Consider the following 27,495-nt stretch of genomic DNA (forward strand, 5'->3'; position numbering starts at 1 on the left):
TGGAGTCCTTGTAGATGATAAACTTGGCTGTAGCAAGCAATGCCAGTCAGCAGCATCAAAGGCAAATAAGGTCTTGAGCTGTATTAAAAGGGGCCTTGATTCACGGCAGGAAGCAGTCATTCATCCACTTTATAGAGCACTTGTAAGGCCCCATCTAGAATATGCCGTACAGTTTTGGTCTCCATAACTCAAACAGGACAATATTGTATTAGAGGGGGGGGGCAGAAAAGGACAACTAAGCTGGTAAAAGGTATGGAAAATCTTAGCTATAAAGAAATACTTGCCAAATTGGGGATATTCACACTGGAGAATAGAGATGTCGCGAACTGTTCGCCGGCGAACTTGTTCGCGCGAACATCGGGTGTTCACGCTCGCCGGAAGTTCGCGAACGTCGCGCGACGTTCGCCATTTTGGGTTCGCCATTGTTGGCGCTTTTTTTTGCCCTCTCACCCCAGACCAGCAGGTACATGGCAGCCAATCAGGAAGCTCTCCCCTGGACCACTCCCCTTCCCTATAAAAACCGAAGCCCTGCAGCGTTTTTTCACTCTGCCTGTGTGTGCTGAAGAGATAGTGTAGGGAGAGAGCTGCTGCCTGTTAGTGATTTCAGGGACAGTTGAAAGTTTGCTGGCTAGTAATCGTTTTGATACTGCTCTGTTATTGGAGGGACAGAAGTCTGCAGGGGTTTGAGGGACATTTAAGCTTAGGTAGCTTTGCTGGCTAGTAATCTACCTTCTACTGCAGTGCTCTGTATGTAGCTGCAGTGGGCAGCTGTCCTGCTTCTGATCTCATCTGCTGACTGCTGCAATAACAGTAGTCCTTGTAAGGACTGCTTTTATTTATTTTTTTGTTGTTTTACTACTACTACTACTACTACTATAAGAGCCCAGTGCTATTAGTCTAGCAGTGTTGGGGAGTGGGACTGGTGTGCTAATCTGCTGCTCCTAGTAGTTCAGCAGCACCAACTTTAATTTTTTTTTTTTAATATTCATTTTTTTTTTATTTTACTTTTTTTATTTTACTACCGCTGTAGTAGTGTATAAGTTGACCTTTTAGGCATTATTTGCCCTGTAGGCATTATTTGCACACTGTTTTCTTCAACCCGCCATCTAGCTGTGTGACCTTGTTCACATTCTGTCTAAATATCCATAATATTACCGTCTCCAGAAAAAACACCAGAGTGACTTTTTTCAAGCAGCCATAATATATTTTACGTAATCCGTATCCACCGCTGTAGTAGTGTATACGTTGACCTTGTAGGCATTATTTGCACAGTGTTTTCTTCAACCCGCCATCTAGCTGTGTGAGCTTGTTCACATTTTGTCTAAATATTGATAATATTATCGTCTCTAGAAAAACCACTTGAGTTACTTTTTTTCAAGCAGCATTCATATATTTTACGTAATCCGTATCCACCGCTGTAGTAGTGTATACGTTGACCTTGTAGGCATTATTTGCACACTGTTTTCTTCAACCCGCCATCTAGCTGTGTGAGCTTGTTCACATTTTGTCTAAATATTGATAATATTATCGTCTCTAGAAAAACCACTTGAGTTACTTTTTTTCAAGCAGCATTCATATATTTTACGTAATCCGTATCCACCGCTGTAGTAGTGTATACGTTGACCTTGTAGGCATTATTTGCACACTGTTTTCTTCAACCCGCCATCTAGCTGTGTGAGCTTGTTCACATTCTGTCTAAATATCCATAATATTACAGTCTCCAGAAAAAACACCGGAGTGACTTTTTTCAAGCAGCCATAATATATTTTACGTAATCCGTATCCACCGCTGTAGTAGTGTATACGTTGACCTTGTAGGCATTATTTGCACACTGTTTTCTTCAACCCGCCATCTAGCTGTGTGAGCTTGTTCACATTTTGTCTAAATATTGATAATATTATCGTCTCTAGAAAAACCACTTGAGTTACTTTTTTTCAAGCAGCCATAATATATTTTACGTAATCCGTATCCACCGCTGTAGTAGTGTATACGTTGACCTTGTAGGCATTATTTGCACACTGTTTTCTTCAACCCGCCATCTAGCTGTGTGAGCTTGTTCACATTTTGTCTAAATATTGATAATATTATCGTCTCTAGAAAAACCACTTGAGTTACTTTTTTTCAAGCAGCATTCATATATTTTACGTAATCCGTATCCACCGCTGTAGTAGTGTATACGTTGACCTTGTAGGCATTATTTGCACACTGTTTTCTTCAACCCGCCATCTAGCTGTGTGAGCTTGTTCACATTTTGTCTAAATATTGATAATATTATCGTCTCTAGAAAAACCACTTGAGTTACTTTTTTTCAAGCAGCATTCATATATTTTACGTAATCCGTATCCACCGCTGTAGTAGTGTATACGTTGACCTTGTAGGCATTATTTGCACACTGTTTTCTTCAACCCGCCATCTAGCTGTGTGTATTATCGTTTCCAGAAAAACCAACTGAGTTTTTGTTGTTGTTGTTGTTTTTTTAAAAATAATGCCAGGCAAAGGCAGGCCGCCACGCAGAGGCCGTGCTAGGGGCCGTGCTGCTATGCAATCCTGTGGCCCTAGCAAATTGCCCAGTTTTAAAAAGCCAATGACCCTGAACTCCCAAAATGCTGAAGAGGTAGTTGACTGGCTTACACAGCACACCCCATCCTCTACCGTTTCTAACTTTACCACAACATCCTCCTCATCCTCCACTGCTATGGCCACCCCACGTAACACTTCCTCCACCACCGGTGCCCCTTCTTCACTGGGGTCAGAGGAGTTATTTTCCCATGAGTTTCTTGAACTGAGTAATGCGCAACCATTATTGCCAGAAGAAGATGAAGGAGATGAGGACCTTACACCAGATTTAATTCTGGCAGAGAACACGATAGAGATGGACATAATGAGTGATGAGGAGGAGGTCCCCGCTGCTGCTTCCTTCTGTGATGTGTCAGAAGAAATTGATGCATCTGAGGAGAATGATGATGAGGAGATTGATGTTTTGTGGGTGCCTAGTAGAAGAGAGCAAGAGGAGGGTAGTTCAGATGGAGAGACGGAGAGTCAGAGAGGCAGTAGGAGAATAAGACTTAGAAGAAGCAGGGAGGACAGCCCGCAGGGATCAGTAGGGCAACAACATGTATCGGCACCTGTGTTCAGCCGGCCAACGCACCCGCCATTGCCGCCAATGCCGCCAACTTCTACTGTTACCGCCAGATCGCACACTTCCAAAAAGTCAGCAGTGTGGGATTTTTTTAATGTGTGTGCCTCTGACAAAAGCATTGTAATTTGCAATGAGTGCAGTCAGAAACTGAGCCTTGGTAAGCCCAACAGCCACATAGGTACAACTTCTATGCGAAGGCACATGAGCGGCAAGCACAAAGCACTTTGGGAGCAACACCTCAAAGGCAACAGGCAAACTAAAAGCCACACTCCTTCTGGTCCAGCATCTTACTGCTCTACCTCTGCTCTCCTTGACCCGTCTGAACCACCCTCCACTCCGCCTTCCACCTTGACCACCTGTTCCCATTCCCAGTCATCTGCCACCAGCCAAGTTTCTGTGAAGGCCATGTTTGAGCGTAAGAAGCCAATGTCTGACTGTCACCCCCTTGCCCGGCGTCTGACAGCTGGCTTGTCTGCACTCTTAGCCCGCCAGCTTTTACCATACCAGCTGGTGGACTCTGAGGCCTTCCGCAAATTTGTAGCAATTGGGACACCGCAGTGGAAGGTACCCAGCCGCAATTTTTTTTCTAAAAAGGGAATACCACACCTGTACCAACATGTGCAGAGCCAAGTTACCGCATCTCTGTCACTTAGTGTTGGGCCAAAGGTCCATATGACTACTGACGCATGGTCCTCCAAGCATGGTCAGGGCAGGTATGTCACCTACACTGCCCACTGGGTGAACTTGGTAATGGCTGGGAAGCAGGGAATGGGTAGCTCAACAACAACAGTGGAGTTGGTGTCACCGCCACGGATTGCACGCGGTTCTGCCACCACCTCTACTCCTCCATCGCTCTCTACCTCGTCTTCTTCTTCTTCTTACTCTGCTGCTGGGTCCTCCTTCTCCTCCTCCACACCTGTGCACCCCCAGCTCCCCCTAGGCTATTCGACGTGCCAGGTACGCCGTTGTCACGCTGTCTTGGGGATGACGTGCCTGGAAAGCAAAAACCATACCGGATCTGTACTCCTGTCATCTCTGCAGTCACAGGCCGATCGGTGGCTGACCCCACACCAACTGCAGATCGGAAAAGTGGTGTGTGACAATGGAAGCAATCTGTTGGCAGCGTTGAGACTAGGCAATTTAACACATGTGCCCTGCATGGCACATGTGTTAAATTTAATAGTCCAACGTTTTGTCTCCAAGTACCAGGATTCCAGGACGTTCTCACCCAGTCCAGAAAGGTGTCGGCCCATTTCAGACGTTCCTACACAGCCATGGCACGCCTTGCTGACATTCAGCAGCGCTACAACATGCCAGTCAGGCGTTTGATTTCTGACAGCCAGACTCGCTGGAATTCAACGCTCCTTATGTTGGAACGTCTGCTGCAACAACAAAGGGCCGTCAACGAGTACCTTTTTGAACTGGGTGGTAGGACTGGATCTGCACAGCTGGGGATTTTTTTCCCCCGTTACTGGGTGCTTATGCACGATGCCTGCAGGCTCATGCGACCTTTTGAAGAGGTGACAAATATGGTCAGTCGCACCGAAGGCACCATCAGCGACCTAATACCCTTCGCTTTATTCCTGGAGCGTGCCGTGCGACGAGTGACAGATGAGGCTGTAGACCAGCGTGACGAGGAGCTGGAAGCGCACGATTTCTGGTCGGAATCACCAGAACGAACCCAGGCACCTGCTGCAACGCAGGGAGAGGTGCCAGAAGTGGAGTCAGAGGAGGAAGGTGGCTTTGTGGAGGAGGAGGAGGAGGACCAACAGGAGCAGGCTTCCCAGGGGGCTAGTGGTGACCTTTTGGGGACCCCTGGTCTTGTACGTGGCTGGGGGGAGGAGACCGTGGATGATGCAGTCCTTGATAATGAGGAAGCGGAGATGGATAGCTCTGCATCCAACCTTGTGAGAATGGGGTCTTTCATGCTGTCATGCCTGTTGAAGGACCCCCGTATCAAGAGGCTTAAGGAGAAGGACCTGTACTGGGTCGCAACGCTACTAGACCCTCGGTACAAGCATAAAGTGTCAGAAATGTTACCAACATACCACAAGTCCGAAAAGATGCGGCATTTACAAACCAGCCTGCAAAACATGTTGTACAATGCTTTTAAGGGTGATGTCACTTCAGGAACTCATCAACATTCCAGGGGCAGAGGTGCCAGTAATCCTGCCACGAGCACACCTGCAAGGACAAAGCCCTTTGGCCAGTCTGTAACGTCAGACATGCAAATGTTTTTCTGTCCAAGGCAGCGCCACAACCCTTCTGGATCCACCCTCAAAGAACGCCTCGACCGGCAGGTAGCGGACTACCTGGCATTAACTGCAGATATCGACACTCTGAGGAGCGATGAACCCCTGGACTACTGGGTGCGCAGGCTTGATATGTGGCCAGAGCTGTCACAATTTGCCATGAACCTCTTGTCTTGCCCAGCCTCAAGTGTGCTCTCAGAAAGGACCTTCAGTGCAGCAGGAGGGATTGTAACTGAGAGAGAACTCGCCTAGGTCACAAAAGTGTCGATTACCTGACCTTTATTAAAATGAATGAGGGGTGGATCTCGGAGGGTTACTGCACGCCGGAAGACTTGTTCTGACTTCTATGCAGCTGTCCTTCTCTTCAAGCCTCATGACTCCACACACAGCTGTCCTTTAGCGTCCTCCTCCTCCCTCCGCCACCGTTACAAACTAGGGTGCAAACCCTACTGGTTTAATTTTTTCTGGCCTCTGTGCTTCAGTGGCTGCAACCAAAAAAACTGGGCAAACAATGTCTACAAGGTCAACGTATGGCAAAAAATGACTATTTTCAGCATTTATATGGCATATTTTTTCTGGCAACTGTGCTTCAGTGGCTGCGTCCAAAAAAATGCATATTTTCTGCATTTATATGGCATAATTTTTCTGGCCTCTGTGCTTCAGTGGCTGCAACCAAAAAAATGCATATTTTCAGCATTTATATGGCATAATTTTTCTGGCCTCTGTGCTTCAGTGGCTGCAACCAAAAAAATTTATATTTTCAGCATTTATATGGCATAATTTTTCTGGCAACTGTGCTTCAGTGGCTGCGACCAAAAAAATGCATATTTTCAGCATTTATATGGCATAATTTTTCTGGCAACTGTGCTTCAGTGGCTGCGACCAAAAAAATGCATATTTTCTGCATTTATATGGCATAATTTTTCTGGCCTCTGTGCTTCAGTGGCTGCAACCAAAAAAATTTATATTTTCAGCATTTATATGGCATAATTTTTCTGGCCTCTGTGCTTCAGTGGCTGCAACCAAAAAAATGCATATTTTCAGCATTTATATGGCATAATTTTTCTGGCAACTGTGCTTCAGTGGCTGCGACCAAAAAAATGACTATTTTCAGCATTTATATGGCATATTTTTTCTGGCCTCTGTGCTTCAGTGGCTGCGGCCAAAAAAACTGGGCAAACAATGCCTACAAGGTCAACGACGTTGACCTTGTAGGCATTGTTTGCCCAGTTTTTTTGGCCGCAGCCACTGAAGCACAGAGGCCAGAAAAAATATGCCATATAAATGCTGAAAATAGTCATTTTTTGCCATACGTTGACTCAACGTATATGGCAAAAAATGACTATTTTCAGCATTTATATGGCATATTTTTTCTGGCAACTGTGCTTCAGTGGCTGCGACCAAAAAAACTGGGCAAACAATGCCTACAAGGTCAACGTATGGCAAAAAATGACTATTTTCAGCATTTATATGGCATATTTTTTCTGGCAACTGTGCTTCAGTGGCTGCAACCAAAAAAACTGGGCAAACAATGTCTACAAGGTCAACGTATGGCGAAAAATGACTATTTTCAGCATTTATATGGCATATTTTTTATGGCAACTGTGCTTCAGTGGCTGCGTCCAAAAAAACTGGGCAAACAATGCCTACAAGGTCAACGTATGGCAGTTGTTTAAAGAGAACAGTAGATTACTAGCCAGCAAAGCTACCTAAGCTAAAATGTCCCTCAAATCCCTGCAGACTTCTGTCCCTCCAATACAGAGCAGTATCAAGCAGATTACTAGCCAGCAAACTTACTATCATCTGTCCCTGAAATCACTAACAGCTCTCCCCCTACACTATCTCTTCCAAGCACACACAGGCAGATTTTTCAGATACATTTTTGCCCTTGATCCCCCTCTGGCATGCCACTGTCCAGGTCGTTGCACCCTTTAAACAACTTTAAAATCATTTTTCTGGCCAGAAATGTCTTTTCTAGATGTTAAAGTTCGCCTTCCCATTGAAGTCTATGGGGTTCGCGAACCGTTCGCGAACCGCTCGCGTTTTTGAATATGTTCGCGAACTTTTTTTCCGACGTTCGCTACATCCCTACTGGAGAAGAGGCGCTTAAGGGGTGATATGATAACTATGTATAAATGTATTAGGGGATCATATAATAATCTCTCTAATGCTTTATTTACCAGAAGGTCTTTCCAGCTGACACAAGGTCACCCATTCTGATTAGAAGAAAAGAGGTTCCGCCTAAATATTTGGAAGGGGTTTTTTAAATGTGAGAGCTGTGAAGATGTGCCCCTGAATCAGTTGTACTGGCTGATACATTAGATAGCTTTAACCCTTTAAGTGCCACCCCACATAGAATCTACGTTCTGTGGGGATGGCACTTGAAATGCCACAGAACGTAGATTCTACGTTCTGCAGCATTTCAGGGTCAGGGAATGGAGGAGCGGCTTTTCAAGCCGCTTGCTCCGTTTTTCTTCATTCCCCAGCCCCCAGGCAACGAGCAGGGGCTGGGAACGAGTGGCCCCTGAGGCCCGATCGCCCAGGGGCCCCAAATGCAGCAGCAGACACGTGCAAACTGCATGTCCTGCTGCTGCTTTCACTTCCTGAGCCGAAGCTCCGCCCCCTCACAACGGATCTTCCTGGGTGATGCAGAATTTTCTTCCTCCAGCCCTGCACAACGATCTGGACGTGCTTGCCCCAGGTTAGTGCCCATCCACACACAGAAACACACACAAACGCACACTTATTTTCCCATTACACACTTACATTCACACTTACACACAATCACATACATTTTTGGGGGATCAGGGGGGTCACACACATTCACAGCACCCCCACACGCTTGCACACACACACACAACATGCAATTGGTCAGTTGTACACACACATACACACTTACACTGTTGTGTCTTTTTTTTTTTTTTTTATCGCATCTTCTGTTTTTTTTGCCTGAAAAAACTGTTTTATTGCCATTGCGAATAGCGTATTCGCTAATTGCACTGCGCAATACCTTTTGTATGTTATTTTGGTGATTATACTGCAATTTTGGTGATTTTATTGCATGTTTTGCCATTTTATTACATTTTCAACTTTGCAAAGGTGTTGTTCCCCTTTTTCTGTCTGTAAAACCTATTTGGCCATGCTAAAATAATCAAAAATTGATTCTGACTGCTGATTACAGTAGGATTTTAGTGATTTTTGTTACTTCATTTTGACCTTGGAAATTTTGTCTGCTATATAACCATTTGGAGGTCTCTGTGTACAAAATAGTTTGGTAAATCTTTTCATATCAGGCATCAAACTGTTTAGTACACCCCTGGCGTTCAAATTTAGGATGACTTTTGCTGGTACGTTACAAAATGTGAGGTATATAATGGGGTAAAATGCAAGCTTTGTGACTATTTTCAGAATTTCCATAAAAGAGTTCTGTTTAGCATTGCTTTGCGGTTTGGTAGTTTGCAGTAGAAAATTGTAATTACCTGCTTTAGATTCGTCTGAATGTGTACTTTCGGAAAATATATGGGTTTCTAGGGTCTCCATACTGTTAGGCGGTTTTATGGTGCATAATGCACATACCAGGTGTTGTAATGTAGCAGTCAGAGTGTCATATGTGAAAATTCATATGTACTATTTTCATTGGGGCGTCTCTGTATGCCACCTAGTTTGGTAAATCTTTTCATATCAGGCATCAAACTGTTCAGTACACTCCTGGCTTTCATATTTAGGATGACTTTTGCTGGTACATTACAAAATGTTGGGTATATATTATGGGGTAAAATGCAAGCTTTGTGACTATTTTCAGAATTTCCATAAAAAGCGTTATGTTTAGAATTGCTTTGCGGTTTGGTAGTTTCACAATAGAAAGATGTAATTACCTGCTTTAGATTCGTCTGAATGTGTAATTTCAGAAAATATATGGGTTTCTAGGGTCTCCATACTGTTAGGGGGTCTTACGGTGCATAATGCACATACCAGGTGCTTGTATTGTAGCAGTCAGAGTGTCATATGTGAAAATTCATATGTACTATTTTCATTTGGGTGTGTCTGTATGCCACCTAGTTTGGTAAATCTTTTCATATCAGGCATCAAACTGTTCAGTACACTCCTTGCTTTCATATTTAGGATGACTTTTGCTGGTACATTACAAAATGTGGGGTATATAATGGGGTACAATGCAAGCTTTGTGACTATTTTCAGAAATTCCATAAAAAGCGTTATGTTTAGCATTGCTTTGCGGTTTTGTAGTTTGCAGTAGAAAGATGTAATTACTTGCTTTAGATTCGTCTGAATGTGTACTTTCAGAAAATATATGGTTTTCTAGGGTCTCTATACTGTTAGGGGGTCTTATGGTGCATAATGCACATACCATGTGCTTGTATTGTAGCAGTCAGAGTGTCATATGTGAAAATTCATATGTACTATTTTCATTTGGGCGTCTCTGTATGCCACCTAGTTTAGTAAATCTTTTCATATCAGGCATCAAACTGTTCAGGACACTCCTGGCTTTCATATTGAGGATGACTTTTGCTGGTACGTTACAAAATGTGGGGTATATAAAGGGGTACAATGCAAGCTTTGTGACTATTTTCAGAAACTTAAAAAAAAAGACTTATGTTTAGCATAGCTTTGCGGTTTAGTAGTTTGCAGTAGAAAGATGTAATTACCTGCTTTAGATTCGTCTGAATATGTACTTTCAGAAACTATATGGTTTTCTAGGGTGTCCATACTGTTAGGGGGTCTTACGGTGCATAATGCACATACCAGGTGCTTGTATTGTAGCAGTCAGAGTGTCATATGTGAAAATTCATATGTACTATTTTCATTTGGCGTCTCTGTATGCCACCTAGTTTGGTAAATCTTTTCATATCAGGCATCAAACTGTTCAGTACACTCCTGGCTTTCATATTGAGGATGACTTTTGCTGGTACGTTACAAAATGTGGGGTATATAATGGGGTAAAATGCAAGCTTTGTGACTATTTTCAGAAACTTAAAAAAAAAAGACTTATGTTTAGCATAGCTTTGCGGTTTAGTAGTTTGCAGTAGAAAGATGTAATTACCTGCTTTAGATTCGCCTGAATGTGTAATTTCAGAAACTATATAGTTTTCTAGGGTCTCCATACTGTTAGGGGGTCTCATTGGGTGCTTTTGTTGTAGTAGCCAGTGTCATACTTGAAAATTCATATGCCCTATTTGGATTTGGGGGTCTCTGTATGCCACATAGTTTGGTAAATCTATGTTTATTGGGTATCAAACTGTTTAGTAGACCCCCGGCATTCATATTTAGGATGCTTTATGCTGGTAATGATACTTGGACGATACAATGCTGGAAAGTTGAAGCTTTGAGGCAATTTTCAGATATTTCACCAAAACCGACAATTTTGGGAAAGCCATGTGACTCAGTAGTTTGGAGCAGAAAGGCATGGGTACCCATTTTAGATTCGGTAGAATGTATACTTTCCAAAAATATATGGTTTTGGGGGGTAAACGTATATTTCTGTGTTTTTACCCCACAAAAAATGCAGTCAATGTGTTGATTTTTCATTAGCTGAAGTTACCCACAGGACTATTTATATACACTAACTTCATTTTGGGGCCTCTAAATGCCAGATACTTTGGTAAACCTATGAACAATGGCCACCAAACTGTTTGGAGGAACCCTGGCAATCATATTTAGGGTGCTTTTTCTTGGTATGTAATGATACATGGGTGATATGGTGCTGGGAAGTTGAAGCTTTTAGGACATTTTCAGATATTTCACCAAAACCGACAATTTTGGGAAAGCCGTGCGACTCAGTAGTTTGGAGCAGAAAGGCATGGGTACCCATTTTAGATTTGGTTGAATGTGTACTTTCCAAAAATATATGGTTTTGGGGGGGTAAAAGTATATTTCGGTGTTTTTACCCCACAAAAAATGCAGTCAGTGTGTTGATTTTTCAGTAGCTGAAGTAAAGTCCTGAACAATTTGGATGTGCTAACTTCATATTGGGGTCTCTAAATGCCAGGTACTTTGGTAATCCTATGCACAATGGGGATCAAACTGTTCAGTGGACCCCATGTAATCATATTCAGGGTGCTTTTTCTTAGTATCTAATATAGTGTGTGATATGCGGAGCAGAAAAATAAAACCTTTGAAGTGATTTTTCAAGATTTTGATAAAAAACGCTACGTTCAGACAAGCTTTGATGTTTGGTAGTTAGGAGTAGAGAGACACAGTTACACATTTTGGAATCGGCAGGTTTTCTGGGGTAAACATACTGTTTCAGGATTTTGTGGCCTTGGAATCAAAAGTATACCGTTTTCTGCCTTCTGCTTTCAAAATTCGGTAATATACTGCCGGGATTTTTGCTGTACAGATGTCCTAAATCTGCCTAAAACTATACATATTTGGTATTGGCACGTTCGAGAGACATGAAATGAAATATTTTTCAGGTATAAGTTCATATATTGTGAAAAATAGGGATTTTACATTTTTTTTTTGTATTAGCACTATAAATATTTTTGCAGAGGTGGAAATACATGAAAACTCAGGCAGATTTAGAAAGCTCAGTTTCTCCCGAAAAAAAACAATGTATAGTTTTCCTAGGTGAACTATAGGTTTCCCCTCAGAAAATGCCCCTAAAGCGAGAGAGCACAGAATGTTTCAAAAACGTCTGGCATTTCGCGTAACCAAAATGGTCAATTATTCTGGCACTTAAAGGGTTAAGAAGGGGTTGAATGTTTTTTAAGCCATTGAGGGAATACAGGGTTATGGAAGATAGCTCATAGTACAAGTTGATCCAGGGACTAGTCCGATTGCCATTTTGGAGTCAGGAAGGCATTTTTCCCCTCTGAGGAAAATTGGAGAGGCTTCAGATGGGTTTTTTTTCCTCTGGATCAACTGGCAGTTAGGCAGGTTAAAAAAAGTGAAATGGTTGAACTTGATGGACATGTGTCTTTTTTCAACCTAACTTACTATGTTTTCTTCACTGTGATCTTCCATACGTTTCCTTAAAGGAGAAACAAACCCATTACAAAAAAAACCCCTACTCCCCACCCCACATAGACCCCCCTCCTCCCACCAACCTAGCTGCCCCCCCCGGGAAATGCCCCTAACTTTTTACTTACCCCTTGGTGCAGTGTCACAGCATCTGAGTTCACTGCAGCCATCTTCCGGGTATTCTTCCGATACTTCTGCAATTTCCGTTCATCTCGGCGCATGCACAGTTGTCGAAGACTGGTGAATTGCTCTAACTGCGCATGCAATGATTTGCTGGTCTCCGTCTCAGCTTAACCAAGACCCGGAAGATGGCTGCTAGTTAATCTTTAGTTCTCCTTAAAAGTGGCTAACTAGCTCAGAATTAAAGAGCTACAAAGCAGGAAGTTGGGTTCTTTTCTGTTAGACATCCACTCACTCCAGCCATTATAGATTTTTTTGTTTTTATAGTTATTTTAATAACTATATTAGAAACATTTTTTATTTTACACGGCCTATCTAGTTACCCAGTTTTTATGTATACACTGAACTGTTCCTTTAAAGGAGAAGGAAAGCTACCAAAAACAGTTTATTGCCTATAGAATAGCTACAATAGTGTAAGCTATAACACTATATTTATTGTGCAGAATGCAGAAACCTAAATACACAGCTCTAGAAGCTCCCTCTGTTTGTTTAGGATAGCAGCTGCCATATTTGGTGTGCCATCACTTTCTGCTTGAGTCTTTCCCTGCTCACTCATATCTCTGGGCTCAGATTACAGGAGGGTGGGGGGAAAGGGAGGAGAAAGGGAGAGAGGAGCAAATTGAGCATGCTTAAGCCCTAGCCCTAGAGGTTTAAGCAGAAAACAGGAAGTCTGATACAGAAGCCCATGTATACACAATAGAAGGAAATAAATGTGGTGTTTATTTTGACAGAGGACTCAGAGCAGCATTACTTTGATGGTTTACTAGTGTATTTATATAGACCTTATGATAAAGCTTACTCAGTTTTAGCTACAGAAGCAAAAGTTTCCAGCTCTATTAAATAGAGCGTTGGTTGCTCAGCATTATGGTAGGTACGGCACATTGCTAGACTCCTCACTTTTCACACACAGTGTTGCTCTGCCCTTTTCTGGCTTCATTTTGCTGAGCATTCTTCCAGTCTTGTTCCTGTGAATTCTGTTTGCTCCTGAATTCCTGCTGTATCCTAAACTCTGCCCTGTCTGTTCCTGAATTCCTGTTGTTCGGTTTTGCTTAGCATTTGCCCTGCCTCTTCCTGGATTTAGTTTTAGAATCCTGTCTGTTTCCTGAACTGTGTCCTGAAAATTAACTTTCTTGCTTGTCCTGGGTGTAGCAAATAAATAGAAGCTTGATCTTGTTGTATTTGCCATTGTTCCTAAAGCTGGCCATAGATGCAAAGATCCGATAGTACGAACCGAGGATTCGTATGATTTTGGGACCGTGTGGAGAGTCCCGACATTTATCGTCAGGCGGAGATCAGTTGTTTGGTCGATCGGATAGGTTAAAAAATTTCTTTCGGCTGCCGATAATATCTCTGCATGTATTGTCGATCGTACGATTTTCAGTGGCTCTTGTCGGACATAACTTTTGTACGATTGCTGTCAGGGGCAGAACATCGGCTGATCTGTTCTTTTATTACTTTATTTGATCTGAATGGTTAGTGGCAGGTTGGGAGATGGGGAAGGATCTTTGCTTCTATGGCCAGCTTAACAGTCAAAAAAGGCCTTCCTGAAGGCTGTCAACTCTTACACAATAATGTCACTTTTGAGAACTGCAGACTGAGGGGCATATTTATGATGCTGTGTAAACAACAGAGGGATAATACACCACACATCTACATACCTCCCAACATTTTGGAAATAGAAAAAGGGAAAAAAAGATTTGCAGCATGGATCGGATGATATTTTTTTGTCATGCCCATTTGAGGCCACACCCCCTAATTACCATGTTTGTTTTACAAAATATGGCAGGTTATGAAAGTTTGAACACATTTCTGTGGTTTTTATGTGTTATTACAGTTTTGCTAATGAAGGTGAATTTAAGGGCAATTGTGGCTGCTGCCGCCTGAGGCAGCAGCCCAGATGCCGCCCCCCTCTCCCGCATCACGCTTAAAAATTAGCGTCTGAGTGGGTCAAAGGGGGGCAGCATTGCTAGTGCTAGAAATTCAGCTCTTAAAGTAACAAGAGTAACTGGCCGCTACCTGCCATCTGAGGCAAGGTTCTCTGCAAGGCACCATTTCCCCAAAAGACCTACTTATGTTAAATTGTTACAATTGTTTCTTTTCTTATCTTAAATTGTTACAAAAGTATCTAAGTACACCCGCCACATATTCTGGGCTCCCTGCCAAAAGCCAATTTACTTTAAGGAACGTTGTATCTTCTTCTGGCTGTTCTGTGCAGGAGATCAAAGAGAAAGTCGGGATATTTCAGTAACAATCCGGGACTGCGGGTTGAGCTGACAAAATTGGAATTGTCCTGCAAAAAAGGTACAGTAGGGAGGTATGTCTTTGCCGTGTAAAAAAACAGCATAACATTTTCACGTGTTTATTCTTAGAGTGACTTCTGCCAATGCAATGTAAAATAAGGGCGTCAAATCCGGCGTTAGCTTAGCGTCAAATTACACACACCTTGATAAATTCACCATTTATTTTACACAGCTTTTTTTTGGTGAATATGGCCTTAGTAGTGTTTTGGAAAGGGGCCCTCTCTTTCTATTAATCCACACCTATTTTAATACATGACCATATCTTGCTGGCTATTGCTTCTACTTACTTGTCTTCACATAAATGTTACAGCTAAGGTTTTTACCACAAATACTTCTAGGTACTTCTCCATCACTGATTCAACAATCTTAGTCCTATGAAGGGCAATGGCACATGGTGCAATTTGGAGCATTTTTTTGCTCCTGCTTAGAATCAACTCATGCCATTACCCCAAAATATAAGCAGTCTGCATATTAATAAATTCTAAGTAATATAAGGTTACATTCATCCAAGCTGACTCTCATCTGATACTTAGCCGGCCAATTCCCCAATTTGTCAAGCTTCCTCTGCAAGGATAAGAGATACTGGAAAAATTCAGTTGTTTTGTATAATGTCATTGACCAATAATTTGAAAATGAAAAATGTTCAGACTCATCTCTACTGCACTGTCCAATATCATAAAAATAAAATTGTTTAACATAACATTCATATAACCGCACTGCTTATAATAATATTCTCTAGTACTTAATCTTAAAAGGGATCTCTTGAACTATCAAATAAGTTCCGAATATAGATGTCAAACATAAGGCCCAGGGGCCCGAAGGCAGCAACAGACACATAGAAATGACATGACTTGCTGCTGCACTCACTTTCTGGACCCACCAGCGCCAAACCCCACCCCCCCACTGGATCCAGCAAGAAGATGGCTTCCTCCTCTTCGTGGGACTCCTCCACCCTCCAGATCGATTTGCAGCCACTGTCCCAGGTTAGTGTTACACTTACACAAACACTTACATTTACACTTATACACACACTGTATATACAGTACTAATCGTGTTCTTAAGGTGATTATGCACTGGCTGACTTATGCTATCCACACATGGGACACTGTGTTAATGGCCATACATGCGCATGCCCACTCTTCCATTGGTTCAGAACCACAGGAATTAAAAAGGAACTGTTCCTTTTTTTCACTTCCTCTCCTGCTGATGCACTCACTGACATAGGATATATGCAGATTACATTATCAAACAGGTCATTTTTGGCCAAACAGAAACACAGGATGATCAATCAAAACAATATTGCAGTGTGGCCTGTACATCCAAGTGGCAGGGAAGTATGGTTGAAATTGGCCAAACCACTGGACCTATATCAGTTAGATCAACTTTTACATGCCACTGGTTGCTTGGACTAAACTGATATAAAAACACACACTGTATCAACACAAGTATTAGAATAGAGTTGTGAGGAAGCTTTGTAAGGAAAGATAGGTAAAGTTTTGGTACCTTGTTAGTCAGTAAAAATGTTACAGGGCAACCCTTTTGTAATAAAAAAAATAAATAACAAAAGTGGTATGAAGATGATACCTTTATTGGCTAACGAATATAATCATAGCAAGCTTTCAGAACATTTAAGTTCGTTTTTCAAGCTGATTACAATGAAGTGGTGTACTAAAATGGGCTGAAAACTTGCTTGGAACTTATGGTGCCCCACTGAGGTGAAGAGGTTAATATAAATTCTAAAAGAATATCTGGTTTTGTTTACTTTTCGTTGACTCCCTTAAGCTATAAAAGGAAAGAAAATAGTACGCAGATAAACCACATCCACGGAGGTAGACAAGGGGAGGGAAAGGAGGAGTGACCTAAACAGAGACGGATAGAGGAGGAGACGGGTGCAATATCCAACTCTTAAAGGGACACATTGTTGCTGCTAGTGAGAAAAGAAAAGATTGCGGAGTTTGGAGGCTTGAAAGTGAAAATAAAGCTCCACAGAAAGTAAAGGAACGACTCCATGACATTTAAAGTGAAGGAAGCGAAAGACTTCAACTGAACTGTGCAGACATGTAGCAGGAAGCTGATCCTGGTCTTACGCTCGGAGGGGGGGGGGAGGGAAGAACAATTTTCCCCTTGCATTGCTTACTGGTGAGACTTAACAAGGAAGGCGAGAGGAAGCGAAGGGAAAATAAGAAAGCTTTAAGGTGAGGCATAGCGTGTAGTCCTGTAGCCCTACCCAGCTGAGCAATATGGCTGCTGTTTGCAGACTAACTGGGCTGGAGAGGTTGCAGGAGGGCAAGCTTGTGTGTGGCTCTTATGCAGGCTGTAAGCTGTAGGTTCCAGCCTGTGACGCGGAAGAAGAGAGACAACACGCAGAACACACACGGGAAAGGAGAGCACAGCTAGTCCCAGCTATTCGGCTTCATCCTGTCCAGGATGGAGCCCAAGCACAGGGAGTTGTTGAAAAAGTGCCATAAAAACCTGACGGAGTCCATAAGCGATGCAGACCGACTGTTGAATCTCCTAGAGGAAGCTGGAACCCTCACCGCCAGAGACAGACAGAAGCTTGACGGAAGTAGTTCCAGCGGCCAGGAAAAAGTAGACCTCTTACTAAAGATGCTTTTGGTAAAAGAAAAGGACCACTTCCAAGATCTGAGGGTGGCTTTGGAGAAAACGGAACCCCACCTCCTCTCCATCCTTTACTTAAACGGCCTAGGAACTGGTGACACAGCAGGTGAGATACTCAAGATTATGTCATTTTTACATTTTAAGAAAGCACGGTATATTTAGTTTATGCAGCACTAAGAACTGTCTTTGCTAACTCAGTAAATTACTGTTCTAAAGCGCTTGCAAATAATTAATAACAAGTCTCTGTTTGTCACGCCCACAAGGCGGCTACTTGAAGCGTCGCTGCACTTACGTGTAGTGGGACGTCACAGTCTCGCGTGATGAGACCTATGGCGTCGAGATTTTCTGTAAAACTGGAGGCAAAGTGATTGTAGTTAACAATTTTGCGGGAGGTGTAAATAGCGACCCGTAATTGCAGGCGGAAATTTTCGGTAGCCTGGCCTACTTCTTCAGTGAGTTGCAGACTTTAGAATGGAGAACGGGAGCTACAGGGTGTCTACATGTTCTTTCCCCTATACATCTTTTTTATTGCTTGTTTTCTCACAAACGTTTTACTCCCGGTAGCATTGTTGGGACAACAGGGATTGGATTGGGTAGGTGGTAAAGGAATACATAAAGTTGTGTAGGGGAAATAACGTGCAGGCAAGTAAGTCCAAGTAACCGCAACACAGCTGAACACGACGGGCCTGGGATAGCTATCAGGTTTTATAGCTTATAATACCTGTTAACTCAGACTAATAATTAATGCAATTGCAATTCACCTAAACGAATCTATGTATATTTAGAAATTATTCTTGGTTTTTAAAAATTATCTGGATGTAAATCACAAAAATGAAAGTGCAGCTTCAAATTCTTTGCAAGCTATTACCTGCTTATTTGATATGAAATGGGCATTTTAATTTTAGCATTTGTAAATGGATTAATTTTTTACAAATAAAGCAATCTGTTACATTTTATTTTGCAACATTTTGCGGTTTTCATTTTCTAAATACCAGTTGTCTGCTTCATCAGGGCTAAGAACAAGGTTGTTGACTGTATTGGTTTGAATATTTATCAGTGCTTTGGGTGTCATTTGTATATAGGTATTTATCACACATGGTGGCATTTGTCTCCAAAATTTGCTTGCTCCAAGATGTAAATGCAACGCCTGCATGTGCTGACATGTAACTCTGACCAATTTGGCGCATGGGTTGAGTGTCTTCTACTGACCCATTTCAAAAAAGTTGGTGAATAGCCTTTCAGACCTGACAGAGAGAAGGTAGGCAATACTGTCCTGATTTAAAGGAACAGTTCAGTGTAAAAATAAAAAACTGGGCAAATAGGTTGTGCAAAATAAAAAAAAAAGTTTCAAATATAGTTAGTTAACCAAAAATGCAATGTATAAAGGCTGAAGTGAGCGGATGTTGAACAGAACACTACTTCCTGCTTTGCAGCTCTCTAACTCTTAGTCAGCAACTTGAAGGGGGGGGGCACATGGGACATAACTGTTCAGTGAGTTTGCAATTGATCCTTTGCATTCAGCTCAGATTCAAAAGCAGCCGTTATGACCCATGTGCCCCCCCTCAAGTCGCTGATTGTTTACTGCCTGGTAACCAATCAGTGGAAACCAAGAGAGCTGCAAAGCCGAAAGTAGTGTTCTGGCTATTATGTTAGGCATCCAGTCACTCCAGCCTTACATTACATTTTTGGCCAACTAACTATATTGAAAATATTTTTATTTTGTACAGCAGGGTAACTATTTACCCTGTTTTTATATTGAACAATTCCTTTAAGCTTAATTAAAAACAAAACCCGGCTAAATAAATAATAGAAAATACTTGCAAAATGCTTTACTGTGTAATTGATTTGGATTAAAACAAAGGTTCGATTTGAAGCTTAAGTTTGGATTGGATTGTATGTGCCTGTTACTGGGGGAGCTGGTGTCAGTGACCTTGTATTTTTATATTACATATCATACATTCTGACACCATGTGATTATTTGAGATGTTGTCACATAACATCATCTTTTAGTTAGTCCTAAAGGTGGCCATAGACATAAAGATTGTACACTCCCTAATGATCAATTTTCCTGCAACATGACAAATCCATCAAATTATTGTGAGGTTAGTGGGCACTGAACGGTTATGCATCTAACAAGTTTTTCATCCGACATCGCTCAGAAAATCGATTGTTCACAGTGAAATATATCCATTGTTCAATTGTTTGCAGCGTTAAGCTGGCAGCTATCCACCGTTTTCCTAGCTTGAAATGTTTTTTAGTTTATGGACAAATCGTACAAAACTATTGTTTCAGGATACGCTTGGTCCTACGATACCGACAAGATCTTTTAAAAATCCTAACATCTGTGGCCACCTTTGAACCCCTTAAAGTAATGTAACACTAGATTTCTGTCTATTGCCAAACATGGTGCTAATACTGACCTGCGGGAAAAATGAGATTCATCCTAGATTCAGCCCTTACACTATCTGCCTTCTTCCTTTTTTGCCTGCACCTGGAGCCATTGCATCGGCCTGGGTGCAAGCACATGTGACAAATTTCAGTGCAGAAATTCACTGTGTGCGCCTGTCCAGCGGTACTTACAGCAGCCAACACTCTGACATGAATTTAGGTGCATAAAAGTGCAGAGTCTTCCAGGCAGCCATCCTGGTAAAGGAGAAGCATAGATGGTGCCGATGGGAAGTGATGTCAGCAGCGGACTTTTCCGGTGGCCATCTTGGTAGAGGATAGACACAGAGATGGTGCCAAAAGGAAGTGACTTATGGCGGGAGTGGCCGAGTGGCCATTTTGGATTAGGGAAAAATGCGGTTATTGAAGAGCCAGAGTTTGGCACCAAAAAAAGGAAGGAATCGGCGTTCTGACCAGCGCAATGGTTAGATGCGCTTTGCAGCCTCTGGGGGCAAAGAAGTTATGAGGTATGCAGGGCGCAACCTTGGTTATTTAAACAAGAGCACGCTTTCTGCAGCTGCCATTGCCACGCAGTGTATGCTGAGCACTAAGAACGTTTGTTGCAGGTATGTGATGTTCTTTGGGTTATCAGCTTGAGGAAAATGCTGAATTATGTACTCTTTACCTAGTTTTAACAATGGAACCTGGTATGATGGGAAAAACCTCTCAACCCCGAGGGAAAAGGTTGTGGTAGTAAGGAGAGTGAAGGCTTGAATTTAATAATGTTATTTGTTCAGCCTTCCTGCCTCGGATGCAAAGAAAGACAAGCCACCAGAAAAGTCTTCAGCATCAGCAGAAACACGTCAAGAACCTGGAACATCTTTGTCACAGGAAAATCAGCTGATTGCGGAATCCTTGGCTTCAGTTATAAAACAAGCAGCTATACAAGGGTTCCAGGAAGTTTCAAGCTCCAGGAAAAGACCTAGACATTCAAGACAAGTAGAATCATTATCTGATGTATTGGAAGGAGATTTATCAGAGGATCCTGAAGTCTTTTCGCAAGTGGGATCAGAAGAGGGTGAAGTAGAGTCAGAGGAGGAATCTACTTTTGACATAGCGATCATCTATCGACTGATTAAGGCAGTCAGGCAGACCCTTACTTTTCCGACAAAGGCAGCAAAAGTCTCAGCAGATAAACTGTTTCCCTCTTCACAAAAGAAGACGGCAAGTTTTCCAGTACATTCCTCTATCAAAGAAATTATCATTGCAGAGTGGAAGAAGACTGAAAAAAAGAGCTCAAACAGCAGGAAAATTTAATAAGAAATCCCCCTTTGATGAACAAGAGTCAAAGTTCTGGGAGTCGCCACCAAAGGTCGATGGGGCCATAGTTAGATTGGCTAAGAAAATGACCCAGTGGATGATGGGCAGCATTTAGAGAGCCTATGGAGAAGATAATGGCGTTTAGTTTGAGAAAAGCATTTGGGGCAGCGGTCGCACTGACATCGGTGTCTGGTATGGCTGTCTGAGCTTGGTGATGCAATTTCATCAAATGTAAAAAGACCGAAGCTGTTGGGAATGCTATCAGACTGTAAGATGGCAACAGAATTTGTCAGAATCTTCAATAGATCTAGTCCACTTATCGGTAGCAGCCAGGAGATCGTTATGGTTGAAAGCTTGGGCAGCTGATATTGCATCCAAGTCTAAACTATGCCAGTTTCCATTCGAAGGAGATGGGGTGGGGGAGCCCACATAGGCGAAAGATATGTGCAAGGCACCTGGAGAGGAGAAAATGTATCCTCAAACATTCTGGAATTAGAGCCATAAGGCAATTTTTTTTTTTTGCACACCTTTTAAAAAAAAAAAACAGGTAAAGATTGTGACAGACAACACAGCAGCAGTTGCATATATAGTAAAACAAGGAGGCACCCGGAGCATGTCACTGATGGAAGAAGTAGAGCCACTATTTCAGTGGGCAGAAATTTGGTTGAAAGGGATAAAGGCAATTCACCTTCCAGGAAAAGAAAACCTAAAAGCAAACTTCCTCAGCAGGACCGTGCTAGATCCAGGGGAGTGGAGCTTACATGGAGAAGATGGGGGGCAGCCAAAGATAGATGTCATGGCATCCCCACAGGACAAGACATGCCATCGGTTTTATTTGAGATTCCCCTGAAATGGGACTTGTGCAGTGGACAGCCTAAGACAAAGTTGGTCAGAGGTCTTAATCTACATTACCTCCTTTACAGTTAATCTGGAGGATACTGAAAAAGATAGAGAGAAGGTAGAGGCAATTGCAGTGATTCCCTTTTGGCCCAGGAGGCTTTGGCTACCTCTCCTCCAGAGGTTGACAATAGAGGAGCCAATGATGATTCCGGATTTTCCGGATAGTTTTCGCAGGGAGCAATACAATTTCTGGAGCACAATCATTTATCTTTTGATGGCTTGTCGGTTGAGAGGGAAAAGTTGAAAAGTCTCGCTTACAGACATAAAAAAGTCATAAATTTATTAATGAAGTCAAGAAAAAAAAATAGTGCTTCTTCCCAGTATTATAAAGCATGGGAAAAATTTGTGACAAAGGGAGAGGATCCTTTGTCTTCATCCCCCGCAATGCTGGTAGGTTTTTTTTATTCTCAGGATATGAGAAGAATCTATAGTTTAGTACATTAAAAGGTCAAATGTCGGTGATTTCAGTCCTAACTGGGAAAACATGGGCAGAGGAACCTTTGGTGAAGATATTCTTTAATGCCCTAATCAGAGTAAGACCGATGAAGAAAAGTTTTTTTTGTTTTTTTTAAAGTTCTGACTGGAGCACCATTGGAGCCACTGGAAAATTCTTCCTTATGGAACATGACGTTAAAAGTAGTTTTGCTGGTGGCAGTAACATCAGCCTGCAGAGTAGGAGAAATATCAGCTTTAGCAGGCTCTGAGCTGCATATGGTGATATTTGAAGATAAGGTGGTGGTAAGACCTGCATTTGGGTTTTTACAAAAAGTTGTCTGGAAATTCCACTGAAATTTGGAGAATGTTCTTTCCTCCTTTTGTCCAAATCCTAAATCGCCAAGAGAGGAAGTATGGCACACTTTAGATCTAGTCATAGCCATAAAGGTTTATGTGTAAAGTCATGGAGAAGATCAGGGAAGTTGTTCATAATCCCTAATGGTGCAAGGAATGGTCTAGCTCCGACTAAAAGAACCATCAGTTCCTGGATTGTTGCAGCTATCGCAAAGGCATACAATGTAGCAGGGAGGAAGGTTCCCAGAGGGTTGAAGGCGCACTCTACCAGGGCATTGGCGAGTTCCTGGACGACCGAGGGCGGGGTGTCGTCAGAAAGTATCTGTAGATCAGCAAGGTGGTCTTCAATCAACACGTTTGTGAAACATTACAAATTAGATGTTTTGGCCTCCCATGAAGCTATATTTGGGAGTAGAGTGTTGCATTCTGTGTTACATTTTGTACTAAAAAAAATTAAAAACTTCTGTTATTCAATTGTTTCCCATTCTCCTTTAAGCTTGGGGAATTCCCATTTGATGAATGCTGGCCATGGGTGACTATGGGAAAACAGGAAATTGTTTATGCATACCGTAATTTCTGTTTCCTGGTCACTCTCCATGGCAGCATTCACCAGGGAGTTTTCCCACCCTGATTGGGGACAGTTTTATACGTAGAATAAGGGAGGTGCAGCCTTTTGAATCAATGGTGGAGGTTCTGTCTGCTGGCCCATGGGGAAGCTAACCCATTTGGTGAATGCTGCCATGGAGAGTGACCAGGAAATAGAAATTACGGTATGTATAAACAATTTCCTTTTTTTGAGCTTTGACAGTGATAAAATGTCTTGTATGTTGTGTACTCGACTTCTTTCAGTCAACATGGAACTGTAACACCAAAAAATTAAAGCATTTTAAAGTAACATATAATATACTGTTAGCATACACTGGTAAAAGCTGTGTGTTTGCTTCAGAAAGACTACTAAAGTTATATAAATAAGCTGCTGTGTAGCCATGTTGTCAGCCATTCAAGCTGCTGGGGGAAAAAAAGGAGACAAGACTGGTTGCATGGCACATAACAGATAAGCCCTGTCCAATACAATGGTGTTTTATCAGTTATCTGCTATGTTACCTGTCCCTTTTCTCTTTATATCCAGCTTGCATGGCTGTCTCCATGGCTACACAGCAACTTGTTTACTTTTTCTGAAGCAAACACATTGCTTTTACCAGTGTAGTTCAACAGTAAATTCGATTTTAATTACTTTGATACACTTTAAATTTTTGGTGTTACTGTTCCTTTAAAAACAGAGCAGTTGAGTTGGAGGTACCATAAAATGAGGAGTTGAAGGGTTTATGTACTGACTCCACAGCCCTGCCAAAATTCTGTTGGGTTGCCCTCATAAATCATAGATTTTTGGATTCTGACAAATCCAAGGTAGGTAAAGGTTTTCTACCCCCAAACTACCAAGTTGCAAGGTATAAGCTTTTATAAAAAGTCTGACATTTTTGAAAAATGACCTCTAAGCTTCTAGGTTACAACATTGTATCTCCTAATTATGAATTCCAGGGGGCTACGTTTAATAGTTTGATACCTAATGTGCATTTTTATCAAAGTATGTGGTATGTAGGGCCCCAAAAAATGAAAAAACCCTTATATGATCTGTCATTTCAGTTTAACAAATATACTGCTTTTTATGTGGGGAAAAACAACAAAAAAAGTAATATTTTTGGATGAATTCAAAATGTCTTTCTACTCCAGACCACCAAACCTGAAAGCTTTACTAAAGTTGGCGATTTTGTTAAAAAAATTCTGAAAATCAGCTTTGAAAAAAAATCAGTTTGAAGCATCACCATATCTCATTAGGTACCAAAACATCTTATGTTTCAAAAACACACCTGCCCGTTTTATGCGGGGTAGAACTACAAAAAAGTATGCTGACCCTTAAAATCTATATCTTTTTCAAAGTACACATTCAGAGGAATTCAAAATGGGTAAATCTTTTCTTTCTATTTCAAAATTCCTAATTGCAAAGCTTTGCTAAAATACTACTATATTTCTGAAGATAAACTAATAGTGCATACAAAGGCATATTACCCTAAATATGAATGCCAGAGGTCTACTGAACAGTTCGATGTTCAATATGCATACATACCAAAGTATGTAGCTTGTAAGACCCCAAATAAAAATAATGCATGGCACCCTGCGTGTGTATTTGCCATGATACTCCCTAACTGTACAAAGAAAATCATATATCTTTGGAAAGTACACATTCCGACAAATCCAACATCCCTTTCTACACCAAACTACAAAGTCTTCCGGAAGTTAGCATTTATTGATGCCTAAAAATTTGGAATTTGCTGCATTTATCTTGCACATTATCTAAAGCTGCTCATGGATGTATAGATTTTTAAAAGATCTTTTCGTTATTGTTAGATCAAGCTTATCTTGAAACAATAGTTTAAATGTACAATTTGTCCATCAAATAAAAAGACCATTTCAAGCGATGTTGTCTAGTTCAAGCCAAGAAAACGGATGGTAGCTGCCTGCTTGGCCCTTCAAACATAGATCGATTTCACTATAACCAATGAAAATTTTTTAACCGATTTTTGGTTGGAGAGGTTGGACAAAAAATCGTTGGATGCATGATCTTTCGATTCCCACTAACCTCACGATAATTTTTCACCAAAGAAAAATCTTTGCATCTATGGGGACCTTAACATTCCCCTTAAATATGATTGCCAGATGTCTACCGAACAGTTTGATGCCCCATATTCATAGATTTAGCAAATTATGTAACCTGTAGGAACTCAAAATTAGAATGCATATGAATTTTCTCGGCAGACAACAACTTCTGCAAACAAAGTACCCTGTCTGTATTCTGTATTGTAAGGCTATCTGTAGGACTATTATGTATTGTAAGACTGTCGGACCCCAGAAAATCATATATTTTTTGGAAAGTACACATTCGAACAACCCATATATGGATAAAGCCATCTTTCTTGTGTTTGCTGCTTGGCGGCTTTTCCAACAATAATGGCATTGCTGGACTGACACGACAGGATACTTGGCTCATTGCTCGGGGTGCTGTCATTGCTCCAAACCTGCTGCATTAGTGGGAAAAGTTCTAAATGCAAAGAACGTATTCTATATGTTCTTGGCTATTAAAAACTTTGCCTGCCAGCAGCTTAGGAAATGTGCTTGGCAGGCAAGGTGTTAAGTTGCTAACTGGTGCTGTTGCCTTAAAATGATTACATGAGTCTGCCAATCTTTCTTATCTAGCACCATGCTACAATTTTTTCAGCATTCACAAGGCTCCTTTGCAGCTTCTTAAGACTCCCAGACTTGAGCGTGGGCACTATACTAACATTTTACAATACAGGCATGGGACCTGGCTTTTCTGGATAATGGATCTTTCCATAATTTGAATCTTCGTACCTTAAGTCTACTACAAAATCATTTAAATATTAAATATACCCAATAGGCTGGTTTTGCTTCCAATAAGGATTAATTATAGCTTTGTTGAATCAAGTACAAGGTACCGTTTTCTTACAGAGAAAAAGGAAACCATTTAAAAAAAGCAAACCATTTAAAAAAAAAAAAAAAAATTTGATTATTTGGATAAAATTCAGTCCATTCTGTAATGTGGATCTTTCTGGATAACGGATACCATACCTACATTTTCCTGTACTGCACATTTTGCAAGCATACCGATTTACTAATGCTAGGAAATAATGAAATATGACAGTGATATGGCACTAGTAAAATACAGGTGCACTGGTCTGGGGGAAAAGGTTGGCAAAAGAAGCCTGTTTAAAATAATCTCATACAGAATCCAAAAGTATTAATATGAAGTTGGTCACATTTTTGCTGTGTAGAATGTGTAACACATGTGCCGATAACTTGCAATGACTTAACAATTATATTGCCTGCACAATTGCTAGTGTTTTAGCCAGTGACATTTGCTGGGGGGATAGCTAGGGCTTTAGTTCTCTTCCAAATTACTAGAAGTAGACTGACCATTAACCACAGTCATGTAGACTGGCTGGAAGGATATGACAGGTGATAAAAAAAAATTGAACCAGGAATTTAAAAAACATCGTCTCATTAGTCAAGAAAACAAGTTGTAAACTTTTCATTTTGTTTCAGCCTTTAATATTTTACTTAGACGCTTACAAAGGAAAAATGAAATCTATAGCTGAGCCAAAGCACTTTACTGTTAATTACCTGTTTTCACCACAATAATATAGTTTTGCAGATTTCTGTTTTTGAGAAAGCTGTAATATATAGTGAATAAAGTACCCCCTCTTGTAAAATATAAGGATATTATAAGTAACCAAGGAGTTTCATGACCATATAAAAACACGAGGCCGAAGGCAGAGTGTTTTTATACAGGTCATGGAACTCCGAGGTAACTTCTAATATCCTCATATTTTGCAACTGGGGGTACTTTATTTATTAAAATACACAAGGTTTAGGGAGTCATGTGACAGAAATGACATCAGAACTCACAGTTTATAACTGATGACATCAGAACTCACCGTTTATAAGTATATAATTTACAAGATATTCATGGCTTTTGTGTATTATAGTTAGATCTGTTATGTTCACAGGGTAGACTATAATCATATAAATTTGAATAGGTTTTCTTAATACTTTTTTT

At 41.3% G+C, this 27,495-nt stretch overlaps 1 protein-coding gene across 5 annotated transcripts in view; it reads left to right on the forward strand.

The window, feature by feature from the left end:
• The first annotated feature begins 16,567 nt into the window (after positions 1–16,567).
• dlg5.L (discs large homolog 5 L homeolog) overlaps positions 16,568–27,495 on the forward strand; it is a 206,457-nt gene continuing 195,529 nt past the window's right edge. For all 5 annotated transcript variants that reach the window (XM_018240317.2, XM_018240321.2, XM_018240319.2 and 2 more), the window contains exon 1: positions 16,568–17,574. In XM_018240317.2, the coding sequence (XP_018095806.1) occupies positions 17,277–17,574 (298 nt within the window). In that variant the 5' untranslated portion in view covers positions 16,568–17,276. The remainder of the gene's footprint in view (positions 17,575–27,495) is intronic.

This window comes from Xenopus laevis, chromosome 7L (assembly GCF_017654675.1).
Source record: "Xenopus laevis strain J_2021 chromosome 7L, Xenopus_laevis_v10.1, whole genome shotgun sequence".
NCBI lineage: Eukaryota > Metazoa > Chordata > Amphibia > Anura > Pipidae > Xenopus > Xenopus laevis.